General features: G+C 38.6%; 1 protein-coding gene across 1 annotated transcript in view; it reads right to left on the minus strand.

Moving 5' to 3' along the window:
- KDM5A (lysine demethylase 5A) overlaps positions 1-14825 on the minus strand; it is a 94036-nt gene that overhangs the window by 38534 nt on the left and 40677 nt on the right. Inside the window, exons 14-19 of the mRNA XM_019654045.1 lie at positions 13996-14190; positions 6715-6896; positions 6228-6352; positions 5603-5753; positions 4024-4138; positions 1672-2027 (exon numbers count right to left, since the gene is read on the minus strand). Of these exons, the coding sequence (XP_019509590.1) occupies positions 1672-2027; positions 4024-4138; positions 5603-5753; positions 6228-6352; positions 6715-6896; positions 13996-14190 (1124 nt within the window). The remainder of the gene's footprint in view (positions 1-1671; positions 2028-4023; positions 4139-5602; positions 5754-6227; positions 6353-6714; positions 6897-13995; positions 14191-14825) is intronic.

The raw sequence follows: 14825 nt of genomic DNA on the forward strand, positions 1-14825 counted from the left end.
AAAAAAAAAAAAAGTCAGAGAGAGAAGATCAAAGGCAAAGGAGGAGAATATCAAGAAAACAATGGTCAGCAGTTAACCAACGCTAAGAGATGAAGAACATTAAAGATGTGTTTCAGAAAGGTAATTTTGGCAGGAGTTAGACTAGGGGAAGACTCTACTTCCCACTATACCCACCAATGCCATCACCCTCTACTTCTTTACAAATTTTATTTTCTTCATGACACTAAATATTTGAAATTTATTCATTCCTTCACTTACGCAACTATCTCTCCCCACTAGGATGTTGGTTCTAATATTTTAAAGCAGGGACGCTGTCTATCTTTTCCCCCGATGTCTCCAAAGCGCTTAGAATTAATGCCTGGCATTAGGTAGTTACTTTGTAAATACTGAATTGTGAAAGTCAAGGGAAAAGGTGAGTATTATAACCAGGTCAGTGACAATGGAATTAAAGACGATAGATATGAAAGACATTTTTGGAGACAAAAACACCCAAACTTGGTGACTAAATTAAATGTAGGAAAATGGAAAAAAGTTTTCAAATATTACTACCAAAAAGTTTCATTCAGTAGACTATGATCAGTTGCATCAGATATACCAAATCATTGTTTTGCACTCCAGTTATTTAGTTTTTCCCATTTAATATGCTCCCACCTCCTGGAATTAATTGTCATGAATCTGAAGACAGAGTAATCTGAATGTTTTGGATAGGAAGCTATGAATAAGTATAGTATGTATTCTCCATAGCATCTAGAGAACAATACCCAGTAGACATGGAGTCTTTTCGTGGCAGAGCAGGACTATGCTGATTAAATCATCTAAAAATCCCCCCCCTCCACCAAAATCCATTCAAAATAAGTACATGGAGACTCTGGAATAAAATGGAAAAGGCTTTAAATTTGAGCTGTGTTATTTAATAACTATGTGATCTCTATAAGCATCTCAGTTTCCTCATCCTCACAATAGAAATTATATAAATATTAATCTTAGCTGCTGAAAATATTACAGTCAAATTAGTTGATATACGTGCAGTCAAATCTGATGAATGCTTTACTTACAACTCAGAAATCCAATGGGGTGCTAATGCCAAGGCAAATGCTTAACATGCCTTATGTTTGTCTCTCATTACTTTCCTGCATGACTCCTCCGCTCCCATCAAGCCCATTTAACTTGTCACATGAATACGCCCTAAGTAGTCCTTAAACTGAGCTTATGACATTTCTCTTATCTCCCTTCCCACTTCAATCCTACTCATTCTTCAAGGCTCTACCTAAGTTATTACTTTTCTCTCAAGCTTCTCCTCTGACCACCCAAGCTAACAATGATCTCTCCTCTTCTGAATTCCTATAGAACTTTTCTGTACCTCTCGGTTAATAACACACTGTAATGAGCTTTATTTTTCTTAGTTCCTAGCAATAATATCAGTAATAGAACACTCTAAACAAAATACTACCTAGTATCACTTAAAAGGATCTAACAAAGTACTGTGCATACAATATGCACATAAGATTTGAAACTGTCTATATGCAGACTCATTTGATAACTTAGTGATTGCTCAGAGAAGGCAAAAACATTTAATTAAATACTTAATGAAACAGACCCTTCTGTTCCTCCTCCCATCTACTCTCTGACTTAGTTATTAAAGAGGCAACAGTCACCAATATATGTGTTCACCTTGCCTGGAGGCAGACCTTCGCCTTTTCCTCCCATCGCTCCGAGACTGTAAGGAGCTCCTGCAGTTCAGCCATGGCCTTCTCCACAGCATGGTGGGGTGCCAACCCCACACCAGAGTCTATCAATTTCTTCATGACATCCAAAGTGACTTGCTGTGGATCTGACAGAGTCAGTCTTACTTCATCCAACCATCGAGCCTGTTGTAGCTCTTGCTTTAGTCGGGCTAATTCAGGTAACTCCACATAGAGACTAGAGCCCATATCTATCAACAGCTGGAGTTTGGAAGAATCTGGGGTTTCATCCATCATGGCATCTTGTGCACGTTCGTGAAACTCTTCCACATCATCAAGCAGATTCTGAAAAGGTTAAAAGAATAAAAATAAAAAGTAAATTTAAAAGACACAAAATGAGTATGTAATAGATATATTTGATAGGTAACAGAATAGACACAGTTTTGATAGGCAAACCTATCCAATTCTAGACCATTTAATAATCTAACCATCATAGAACCAAATAGATATGATAGTTAAGGGCATAAATATGCTTCTCTGTAATGACTTACAGACCTACTTTTAAAATATGATTAATTTAAAAATATTTAATGACTGCTGACTTAGATGCAGGCAGGCACTGGTCTAGGGACACAGTATCAAACAAAACATACAAAGTCCTTGTCTTCAAGGAACACACATTTCAATGTAAGTGGCCCTGAATACATGAATAAAATGTTAGTTTATGTGCTATGAAAATGAAATAGGGCAACACAATAGAGCATGACTGGAAGGGGGGCATATTACTTTGCAATGGTTGTCTGGAAGACAGATGAACCAAAACAAAAATGAGGAGGTAGAAGTGAGAACCTTGCGAAAAGAGCAATTCAGACAGGGTAAATAATAACTGCAAAAGTTTTTAAATAGAAATGAGCTTGGTGTCTTGCTCCAAAGCGGATGATAGGGGAGCAAAGTAGACAACGGATAAACGTAGCTGAAGAATAAGCAGAGGTCAGATTACATAGTGCCTGTAGATCCTAAGTTTGGATTTCATTCTAATGGCTTTGGGGAACTACTGTAGGATTTTTAACCATGGGGAAGTGACATGATTTGATTTTTATTTCACATGATCACTCTGGCTACTAAATGAAAATAAACCATCATGGACAAGAGCAGAAGGGAGACCAGTTAAGAGGCTATGGTGTAGAACACAGTTTAAGCAACGGAGTTGACGACAAATGATTTACTTTGGGAAACATTTTAGAGTTAATAGCAGCACTTGTTTCTAGACATTGGGTGTAAGGTACAAGGGAAATAAAGAAATCAAAGATTTTGATTCATTAAAAGGCTTTTAAGATGCCTTATTTAGTCTGCCAAAGAGAAACATATACAACTAGATGTCCAAGTCTGTAGAAAAGAAGAAAGGTAGTTAGAAGTGGAGATTTGGGATGCAACAGGATATAGGTAATATTTAATGTGACTGGACAAATAAGATATTAGAACCAAGAGTAAAAAAGAGGTTGAGGCTCCATCCAAGGAGAAAACAATCAGCAAAGAAGAGTAAAGATAAGGAATTGTATAGGAAAACCAGAGAGTGTAGTGTCATAGGTGTTTACAGGAGAAAAATCTCTCAAGAAGGAAAGTATGGTCAACAATCAAAATGCTCTTATGACACAGAATTAGACAAAAACACAAGTTGATAGCCTTGATAAAAACCATTTTAGATACCCTACCCACCGTCAAATCACAAAACACACCACAAACTATCAAAAGATTACTAACTGTGCAGATTAATATATTTGATATATACTTTTGGGATTTTACATATTCATTAAACCATCAGGGCCCTGTCAGTGAAGCGATGACCTCCACAACTAGACTGAAGAACAAAAGGACAGCAAAAGTTTGTTCCCCTCCCCCGATTCCCCAACACTATTTCCTCCCCCAATTCCCCAATAAAATCTTTAAAAAAACCAACAACAAAAAAATCCATTAGGGCCCTGGGAATTTTAGCGCTCTGCCTTTTTAAAAGCTCATGAAGTAAAAACTCACTGATAAATTCAGATTCTTTTAACTAATTTCTTATGTTTCAGTTACATCTAAGTTTAATGGGGTTTCTGACCTAAAATTAATATAGAAAATAAAATTCTAAACTGGTCTTAACTCCAGAATTTTAAAGGGGGGATTAAGGTTAAGAATTAAATCAAGAGATTCTTACTGCCTATTAAAAAAAAACTTAAATAGCAGCACTTGAGAAAAGAAACAAACAGAACAAACTAGTCTAGATGCTCTATTCTGTTTACCCAAACCATAGCCCATACTAAGAAGGATATTGCACAAGAAAAGAATGTTAATACTCCACCTTTACTTGTCGAGCTTGGCTGATGACACATGGAAGACTAAAAAGTTGTTGGACAAAGGCCTTCAATTCTTCCACTGTCAGTTTGGTCCGAGTCCTTCCACTATCAGGGCTCTGCCTGATGTAAAATAATATTGAGACATAAAGTAAGAAAAATTCACGGTCATTCTAATATCAAAAGGGCTTCTAAGAATACTAGTGTTTGAGGGACTCCTTCTGCAACGGCGCACTTCCAAATTTGGTTTTTAGCTCTTTAGTTAATGATTAAAGATTCATCTCTCCAAGTTACAGTTCTTCCAATCTTACAAGTATTAAATATTTCCAACATTCAATAAATTCCTCATGGTAAAATATTAAGTTCAACAGCACCTTGAGCTTAGAGGCCATGAGCTGCCGATAGGCAGCCTGGCGCCCTCCGCAACGAAGATCAAACAGCAACAACTTGACTGGTCCCCTTCCCCAATTCCCCAACATTGTTCCCCTCCCTCAATGCCCCAATAAAAATCGTAAAAAAAAAAAAAAAGTTCATTGATAAAACAGAATCCTCTATCTCAAGAAGCTTAAGATGAGGAATAAGAGCACTTAACCTGGCTTAGGAGACAATAAATCCTCTCTGAAAGTGATTCAAAATTTTGTTTGTATGTGCATTTATATAAAAAGGGTCCCTAAGCTTTCACCAGATTTCTAAGGGGGTCAGTGACCTAATGACTGGTGAAGATTCATTGATCAATGTCTCTAAGAAAGGTTTTCTGATAAAATGGTAGATAAAAAATGCACAATGCACAAAGTAATTTAAAACCTATAGAACTGCTACAGAAAAAGCCATTCAGATACAAGGAATGAATACGAAACAATACCACAGAAAATATACCACATATGAATTCCATTAAATCAAGGACGCATTCTTCTCTACTCCTTAGTAACAGCTTCCTCTGCATCCAAAGTTACTCTTTGCTATAACCTGCCCTCAGCCTGTAATGTTATATATTTATTCACAAATATTTATTGCACACCTACTATGTGCCAGGCATTGTACTAAGAACAAGAAATATAGCCATGAAATAAGAGGATAAAAATTCATAGCATTCTAGTCTACCAAACATTCTAGTGGGGTTAGAAAAGAAAGGAGGGGACAGACAATAAATAAGTAAATTAGTATATCAGAAGGTGACAGGGCTAGCAGAAAAACAAGGCAGAAAAGAAGAATAAGAAGGTTGCAATTTTATAAAGGGTTGTCAGAGAAGGGCTCGAAAAGAATATGAAATCTGAAAACGACTTGAAAGAAGTGAGGGAAGAAGCCACCTGGCTATCAGAGGAAGAGAACTCCAAGCAGAGCAAAGAGCACGTGTGAAGGCCCTAAGTAGGAATGCTGGTGCCTATGAACAGTATGGGGAAGAGGACTGCAGAGTGGGGCAAGAAAGAAGGGGTGCAGAAGATAAAATTAGGGCATTACTGGAGGAGGGATGGACATGGCCACAAGGGGTCAAAGATAATGTAGGGCTTCACAGATCAGTTAAAATTTTGGCTTTTCCTCTGAAAAAAACAGGAAACTATTGAAAAATTAACCTCTTCTTAGTCTTACCTATGTTTCTGCTTTTTGCTCAGAAGCAGTTGAGCCACAGAAGCACAGGTCTCAGCTTCTTTTACAGCATCCCTGAGTTTTCTAAAGAGATCATTCTCCGGGTATTTCCTATCCTCAGCATCTTCCAGCATCACCCGTAATTCAATCAAATCTGTAAAATAAAAAGCCATATACTATGACCACAGATGACTTTAAAATGTCACTTAAAAATCTTCAACCTCTCTCAAGTGAGTCATCAACCTATTAGCAAAAACACAATGCAGATGTGAAAATCTCACCAACACAATAATAGCTTACAACTGGGTACTTATTCCTCCTCCTTATAGACAATGTCTCTCAGGTAAGGCAATTTATCTTAGTAAGTCTTTAATGTTAGTCCATTGGTAACAATGGCTCCCCATAATATGTATCTATTGCAAGTTAGTTATCTGTCCTATTTTATACCGATTTTTTCACTTAGAAAAAGATTCTCAAATAGAAAATTAAGACTGTAATCAACTAATCCACTAGTCTCAACTCTCAGATGAAGCCTAGGATTTTTGCTGAATGGAGGAAAGCACATAAAACAAGGTCTCTTTCAAAGTAAAAACCATTCCCAGTGTACACAAACAACCGGAGACTTAACCTTTCTTGTGGTTGAAGTTGGCAGATAATGCTTCTGTCACACGACTGACCCAAGTGTCATAGGACTGTGCCCTGACTTTCACACCATATAGCAGAGAAGGGAGGTCTTCTAATGGGTAGCGATATCTAAAAACAAAACAAAAAACCAAAGAACATGGAAATAAAAACTTCAAAAACAGACAACTTGAAAGTCAATTAAATTTTAAGTACTATCAGCTTAAAGAGAATACAACAGCCCGAAGAATGGGGTGCTGGTACACATAAAGAGAAAATCAAAGAAGCCAGAGTTCCAACACAAGGGGAGACAGGAGATGTGACATCAACTGGTAAAGAACTGATTTTTGTTGCCAAGTTGAGGGCCAACTTTAAAGGCTGGTTCTTGAGCAGGGAGGCACCAGCCCAGACACAAAGAAGGACTTACAAAGAGCTGCATCAATACTTGGGTTTAAAAGAAGATAATGCAAGTTTCAGGAGAAACTTCCGGGTACCTAAGACATTTCTTCTGCATGGGGCAGGGGCACAGATCCGCCGGATGGTAGAGACACACAAGACGCTCAGGGTTACAGGAGCATGTGAGAGCAGAGAGAAAGCATGTGGTTCTGCATGCTGAGCACTGCCGCTCATCATCAGGGACGAGTTCAAACACTTCCTCTTCTGACATCAGGACACCCTGAAATACAGTGTATATCATTAGATCAAGTCCTTCCAGTCTTTCAAGCATCAATGAACTCAATTTATTATGTATTTTTTCCTATGGGTAAATCTCTGAGTTAAGATATAAACATAGGAGATACAATGGCATATCAACAAAATACTTTCTAAAAATAATCATTACTAATTTTTTTTAAATGGGCAAGGTTAAACCTTGGTGTTTAAGAATGCACATCTGACTGATACAGCTATTTTTAAAATGCAAGGAAGGGGCCAGCTGAGTGGGGCATTGGTTAAGAGTTGGCTTGGGACGCCAGGTCTGAGCTACAGGGCCCCAGTTCAGATCCCACATGCGGGCCAGTGACACTGTGCCCTCTACAGCTAAGATGGTGAACAACAGCTCAACCTGGAGCTACGCTGCCGTGGGTCACCGGCGATGGCGTAGGCTGCAGTGGGGCTAGCCGGCAGCTGGCGTGTGCTTTTGTGAGCTGCTGTGAGCCGCCGTCCAATGGCCAGTGAGCGAATGCCTCACCCAGAAGAGCGCAATAATAATACCAACATGGGCCAGTGAAGCAACATCCTCCACAACTAGACTGAAGAACAAAAGGACATCAACTTGTCTGTTCCCCTTCCCCAATGCTGTTCCCCTTCCCCAATTCCCCAATAAAATCTTAAAAAAAAAAAATGCAAGCAAGTTATTATTACAAAGGTTAAAATAGCCAGGGATGTTATAATTAGGTGCTTTTGGGGTGGCTGACAAAGTTCTGTTTCTTGACCAGAATTGTGATGACAAAGTTTACCATATAATAATTCATGAAGCCATATATTTATGTGGCATTATCTTTTCTTTAAAGTAAGAAATAATAATAATTACTCTCCCCAGGGATAATACACTCTTGAACCAGATACATTAGTAAGCTACCATCTGAAAATAACACTGATATGTACAAACATATGCAAGGATAAAGAAGTATAAAATTACTTAAGCCATACAGATAAAAATATAATCTACTTCAGGGCCAGCCGAGTGGCACGATGGTTAAGAACTGGCTTGGGATGCCAGAGGGCCACGGTTCGGATCCCACATATGAGGGCCAGTGACACTGCCTTCCACAGCTAAGATGCTGAACAACAACAGCTCGACCTAGAGCTGGGCTGCCATGAGTCGCCGGCGACGGCGTAGGCTGCAGTCCCTGTGGCAGTGGGTTGCCATGGGCTATCGTGTGTAGCCAGCAGCCAGCGTGAGCGGCCAGCAGCCGCAGTGAGCGGCCGTCCAGAAGCTGGCGACTGATCTGCCTCACCCGGGAAGAGCGCAATGATGGTGCCAACTTGGGCCAGTGAAGCAACGTCCTCCACAACTAGACTGAAGAACAAAAACGACAGCAACTTGTCTGTTCCCCTTCCCCCAATTCCCCAGCACTGTTCCCATCCCCCCAATTCCCCAATAAAAATCTTAAAAAAATATATATATTTTATATATATATAATCTACTTCAGCAAAGCATCAAAAAGGAAGTCAATCAAATTCAGTATGCCAGTTTTAGAAAAGAAGAGCATTTGAAGTGGCATTTTACAAAGACTGCCTTTAATACACAAGGGCTCCCTTTACAGCTTCAACTTACTTGAGCAAGGTACTTACAAATCTAATTCCACTGTGAGAGCAAACTTTTTTCACTTAAGGTGGGAACTTCATAATTTATTCACTGGCAGGCACAATCCAGTTCTTTCAACATATATTCTGTTTTTGATATTAGTTTAATTTAGATGTCTCCTTGTTACACTCACATCTTTCCATTTTCTCATACAAACATTTAATATTTTCTTTAAAAATTATTTTTATGCAAGAACCATTCCAAAATGCACTGAAGGTATTTCTTAGATTTTAAGAATTTACACAGCTTTAGAGTAGTTAGCAAACAGGGGTACTAATGCATCATCAGCTAATAGTCCTGACTGCTTCAAGAAATTTTATATCATTTCCAAAGTGTACCCCAAGGACTACTAGTCCTGAAAAATATTCTACAAAAAAAATAAAGAAATACATTCTTTTTGGGGAAATGCTATGTATTATATCCCTCCTAACTTAGAGATTAGCAATAAACACCAGCCTATTAAAGGATCAGCATTTTACAGGAAAGAATCCCATTTAGTTTTCTCTTAACCCACCATTTCCGAAACTTGATCACAGAATAGTTTTTCCTTATAATGCCTTCTAACGTATTATATAGCTTATATTACTGAGAATGCACTTTGGAAAATCATAAATTATCAGGAGGGAATGGAGAGAGAAAAAGTTAGAGATACAAATTAAAAGGTATTTGAAATAATCCAGGTGAGAAAATGAAGGTCTAGGACAGAATGGCAGCAATAAAGGAAAAGGGGAGGATGGGAGAGTGATGAGACACTGCAAAAATAAAAAACCTAAAACTTAAAACCAGGTAACAGATGACTATAAAGGAGATGAATGAATCAAGGATCACATGAAGTTTTTACATAATGGTCTTGGCACTTAGGAAATTAGAAAAGCAAAGAGGTTTGTAAAAGGGTTGAGGGAGAAAAGATGATATTCTATTTTAGATACTGAAACTGAGATGACAAAAATCTAAATAGAAATGTACAGTAATCACATGGAGAGGCAGATTATAAATGGGTGACTGGACATATCACCTCTTTCAAAATGACAATAATTCCGGTGTTTGCATCAAATAAGAAGAAACATCAAGAGGTGAGGACTGAAGCTACAAGATAATAGCTGAAAGTCAAAATCCTAAGAATCGCTTAAGAATCCCTTGAAGGGCCGGCTGAGTGGCGCGATGGTTGAGAGCTGGCTTGGGATGCCAGAGGGCCCCGGTTCGGATCCCGCATGTGAGGGCCAGTGACGCTGCCCTCTACAGCTAGGATGCTGAACAACAGCTCGACCTGGAGCTGGGTTGCCCTGAGTCGCCGGCGACGGTGTAGGCTGCAGCTCCTGCTGCAGTGGGTTGCCATGGGCTGCCGTGTGTGGCCAGCGGCCAGCAGGAGCGGCCAGCAGCCGCAGTGAGCGGCCGTCCAGAAGCCGGTGACTGATCTGCCTCGCCCGGGAAGAGCGCAATGATAATACCAACTTGGGCCAGTGAAGCAACGTCCTCCACAACTAGACTGAAGAACAAAACGACAGCAACTTGTCTGTTCCCCTTCCCCCAATTCCCCACCGCTGTTCCCATCCCCCCAATTCCCCAATAAAAATCTTTAAAAAAAAAAAAAAAGAATCCCTTGAAAAGTAGCACAAAAGGAAAACAAAGGTCAAGGGCTGAACCCTACAAATACCAGCAGGTGAGGAAAAGGAGCAAAATGATAACTAGAAGTGATTAATGAGTGTTACCAGAGGTTGAAGAAACAGTAGAGCAAGAGTTAAAGAAAGAAACCAAAGAAGCACTATATGGTGCAATACAGAGGTCATGGGGAAAGGAGACAGGCAACAACTGGACTTGGCAATAAAGCTGTCACTAGCAAACATGGAGTTTCAGAATGACAGTGATGATGAAGGGATAAAGAGGATATGAAGGCACCGTCCACAGAAAACCCACTCAAGTTTTTCAGGAAGAGAGAAAAATTGAATCTTTTCTCAAGATAATAAAGACTAGTATATAATGCAAAGAAAGGGCAGAGATAAGTATCGGGAAACAAGGGCACAGGAAGAAGGTAAGTTTAAAGGGAAAGACTCCATAGAGAAATTTGATCACAGGATGTAAGATGAACAGGGTATGTGACATTCAAATTATTACAGAAAAGGAAAAATAACGCCCTATTAATGACACAAGTTAAATCTAAAATATAAGACTATGCCACAGAAACTTATGCATGAGTCCCTACCAATGTACTTAAATTTCAAACTTCAAAATACTACAGGCAAAGGGTAAAAGAATCCCAGTGTACATAAACATATAAAATGGATAATCTAAGTTTCAACTTTAGGAAACTTAAAAAAAAATAGAGCAAATTAAATTCAAAGTAAGCAGAAGAAAAAAAACAAGCGAATTTGAGAAGCAAAAAAATCAATGAAACTGAAAATAGGAACTCAACAGAGAAAAATCAATGAAACCAAAAGCTATCTTTGAAAAATTTAATAAAATTGACAAGCCTCTAGCCAGGCTAAGAAAAAAAGAAAGAGGACATGAATTCTAAGAACAGAAATGAAAAAGGGGACATCACTACAGATCCCATGGCCATTAAAATAAAGGAATTCTATAAACTCTATGCCCACAAATAGCATAACCTAGGTGAAATGGATCAATCCCTTGAAAGACACAAGCTGTCAAAACTCACAAAAGAAACCTAATCTGAATAGGTCTATATCTATTATACCACACTTTTTAAGGGTAGTTTAAGGTTCACAGCAAAATGAATGGAAGGCACAGAGATTTCCTATATATATATCTTCTGCCCCCATAACACATGCATAGCCTCCTACATTATCAACATCCCCTACCAGAGTGGTTGATATATTTGTTACAATTGATGAACCATCATTTGGCACATCATAATCACCCAAAGTCTGTATTATGGTTCACTCTTGGTGTTTTACATTCTGTGGGTTTGTATGAATATGTAATGACATGTATCCATCATTATGGTATCATAGAGTGTTTTCACCTCCTTCAAATGCCCGTGTTCCGCCTAGTCATCCTCTCTCCCACAAAGCACTCCCACCCCACCCCCCCAAACCCCTGGCAAACACTGATCTTTTTACTGTCTATAGTTTTGCCTTTTCCAGAATGTCATGTAGTTGAAATAGTGCAGTATGTAGCCTTTTCAGATTATATTTTTTCAATTAGTAATATACTTTTAAGTTTCCTCCATGTCTTTTCACGGCTTAATAGCTCATTTCTTTTTGGCACTGAATAATATTCCATTGGATGCACCACAGTTTATTTAACCATTTACCTACTGATGGACATCTGGGTGCTTCCAAGTTTTGGCAATTATGAATAAAGCTGCTATACATATCTGTGTCTAGTTTTTGTGTGAACATAATTTTTCAACTCTTTTGGATAAATACCAAGGCGTACAATTGCAGGATTGTATACTGAGAGTATGTTCAGTTTTGTAAGAAACTGCCACACTGTCTTCCAAAGTGGTGGTACCATTTTGCATTTCCACCAGCAATGAGTGAGGATTTCTTTCTTTTTTTCCTTTTTTTTTTTAATTGGGGAACAGTGTATTTTTCCAGGACCCATCAGCTCCAAGTCAAGCAGTTGTTTCAATCTAGTTGTGGAGGGCACAACTCAGTGGTCCATGTAGGGATCGAACTGGCAACCTTGGTGTTATGAGCACTGCGCTCTAACCAACTGAGTTAACTGGCGCCCCTGAATGACCACTTCTGTTGCTCCACATCCTCACCAGGATTTGGTATTCTTAGTGTTTTGGATTTTGGCCATTCTAATAGGTATGTAATGGTATCTCACTGATGTTTTAATTTGTATTTCCCTGATGACATATGATGTGGAGCATTTTTTTATATGCTTATTTGCCATCAGTGTACCTTTGGTATGTCTATTCAATGTAATACTACTTGGCAAACAAAGAGAAGTAAATTATTAATACATGCAACAACATGGATGAATCTCAAGTAATTATGCTAAGTGAAAGAAACTAGACAAAAAAGTGTAAGTTGTATATAATTCAATTTAGATAAAATGCTTTTTTAAAAAAAGCAAACTGAAGAATGTAGATTAGTGTTTTCCTGGGGTGAGATGGGACAGGAGGGGGGGTGAGATGGGACAGGAGGGAAGGATCACAAAGGGGCATAAGAAAACTTTTTTTTTTTTTTTAAGATTTTATTGGGGAATTGGGGGAGGGGAACAGACAAGTTGCTGTCATTTTGTTCGTCAGTCTAGTTGTGAAGGACGTTGCTTCACTGGCCCATGTTGGTATTATCATTGCACTCTTCCCAGGTGAGGCAGATTGGTTGCTGACCTCTCATGGCAGCTCACACCGGCTGCCAGCCACACACGGTAGCTTATGGAAGCCCACTGCAGCAGGGGCTGCAGCCTACACCGTCGCCGGCAACTCACGGCAGCCCAGCTCCAGGTTGAGCTGTTGTTCAGCATCTTAGCTGTAGAGGGCACAGTGTCACTGGCCCTCATGTGGGATCTGAACTGGGGTCCTGCTGTTCAGAGCTGGCGACCCAAGCCAGCTCTTAACCAACGCGACACTCAGCCGGCCCCCAAGAAAACTTTTGAGGATGGCTGGTAAGCTCAGTTGGTTACAGTGTGGTGCTAGTAACACCAAGGTTGCCAGTTTGATCCCCACATGGGCCACTGTGAGCTGCACCCTCCTTAATAACAATAATAATAATAATTAAAAAAAGAACTTCTGAATGTGATATGTTCATTATCTTGATTATGACAAAGGTTTCATGGGTATTTATATCAATTATACACTATAGACATATGTTGTTTATGTCAATTATACCCCAACACAGCTGTTTAAAAAGTACAAACATAATATCTAAGTAGAGAAAGTAGACTATACAAGAGCAGAAGGGAGCATGGTACAAATCCAGTGGGGCTAGGCTAACTATGTAGAGAGGGTTATTGAGAATGGGCCAAGATGAGGGTGAAGACATAGGTTTTCGCATATTAATTCCCATTTCAATGTGATAAATGTTTAGTGTATTCTAAGCATTTAAAATCCCAACCCTGGTTATTCAGTCCTTCCTACTCATTAAATTTCTCTGAAGGGGGAAAAAGCCAGATTAATTCACTATGACAGTCTGTAATCATCAGAAATATAACTTTCATTCAATTACAAAGCTCAGAGAGAAAGGAAGAATTTGAACTTTCTTGTTTAAAGAAATAATACTATATGTAGAAAACTTTTTAAAAAATAAATATATACCTCAGAAATTCTATCTGATAGGATTCCATTTTTTAAAAAGAGATATCAAGATTCTTAAAACTTTTTCAACTTGAAGAAACCAAAATAGCAAGTATAAAAATATGAAACCTTTTCCAAACTAGTGATTTTTGTGTTCAACTTCTAAAGGGATCAAAGATGAAAATGAATTCTTTTATAGGTTTAATTTTTTTACATTCCATAAGCAATATCAAATACAGGAAACGTGCTCGGCAAACTCACCATTTGTACAACAGACTCCCTTAATCGTGTCTCTTCTTCAGTCATGAGAGTCAATTCTTTGCACACCATGGCAGCCAGCCCCACATCTAAGCATTCTGGATCTGCCGCCATTTTGAAAATGAGTTCCTCGTGTGAAAAGACACAATGGCGCCTTAGCCGTCGGTAATGATTGACACACTGACGTCCAATGGGCAACTGAAACAAGACAAGATTCTTAAATTAAATTACTTGCTTATAGCATACTCCAGAACATGCTCTATTTACCCATCAGATACTCTCCTTTATTATAAAGAATACAGAATAACAATCTCCATTTGAATATAAAGGGCAAGTGTAAATATTAAATCTTTATGGCCCAGCAGGAATTTCAAAGGCCTTCCTACAGAAAATTCCCTTAATTTTTAGATGCTAAGCTCAGGCATAAGCTGCTGACTTTCTATGCATTATCTACATCAACAAGTGCGAGTTCCTTTACATATATATATATATATAAATAAGGTAGCAAACTCTTCTAGACGAGTCTAACATAAGGATACCCTTATAAGAAAAAGAAAAAAAAAAAGCCAGGCTGTAGAGTTCAGTGGACATATTCAGCATTGACATTTCCACAGAACAAAAAGAACAGATGTTATTAGAAGTAAAAAAGAACGAAGAAAAGGAGGGAAGAAGGAAGGAAAGGGGGAGTACTACTTAAGCAATTCACACTGAGTGACTTAATTTTATAAGGACCAAAGCAAAAGATGACTTAGATCTGGCCTACAAAGAATTCAAAGTGGATCTCAAGATTATATACTTTATTTTCCTGAACTGAAATAAGTCACTAAATGATC

Source organism: Hipposideros armiger, unplaced genomic scaffold (genome assembly GCF_001890085.2).
Source record: "Hipposideros armiger isolate ML-2016 unplaced genomic scaffold, ASM189008v1 scaffold_213, whole genome shotgun sequence".
In the NCBI taxonomy this organism is placed as follows: Eukaryota; Metazoa; Chordata; class Mammalia; order Chiroptera; family Hipposideridae; genus Hipposideros; species Hipposideros armiger.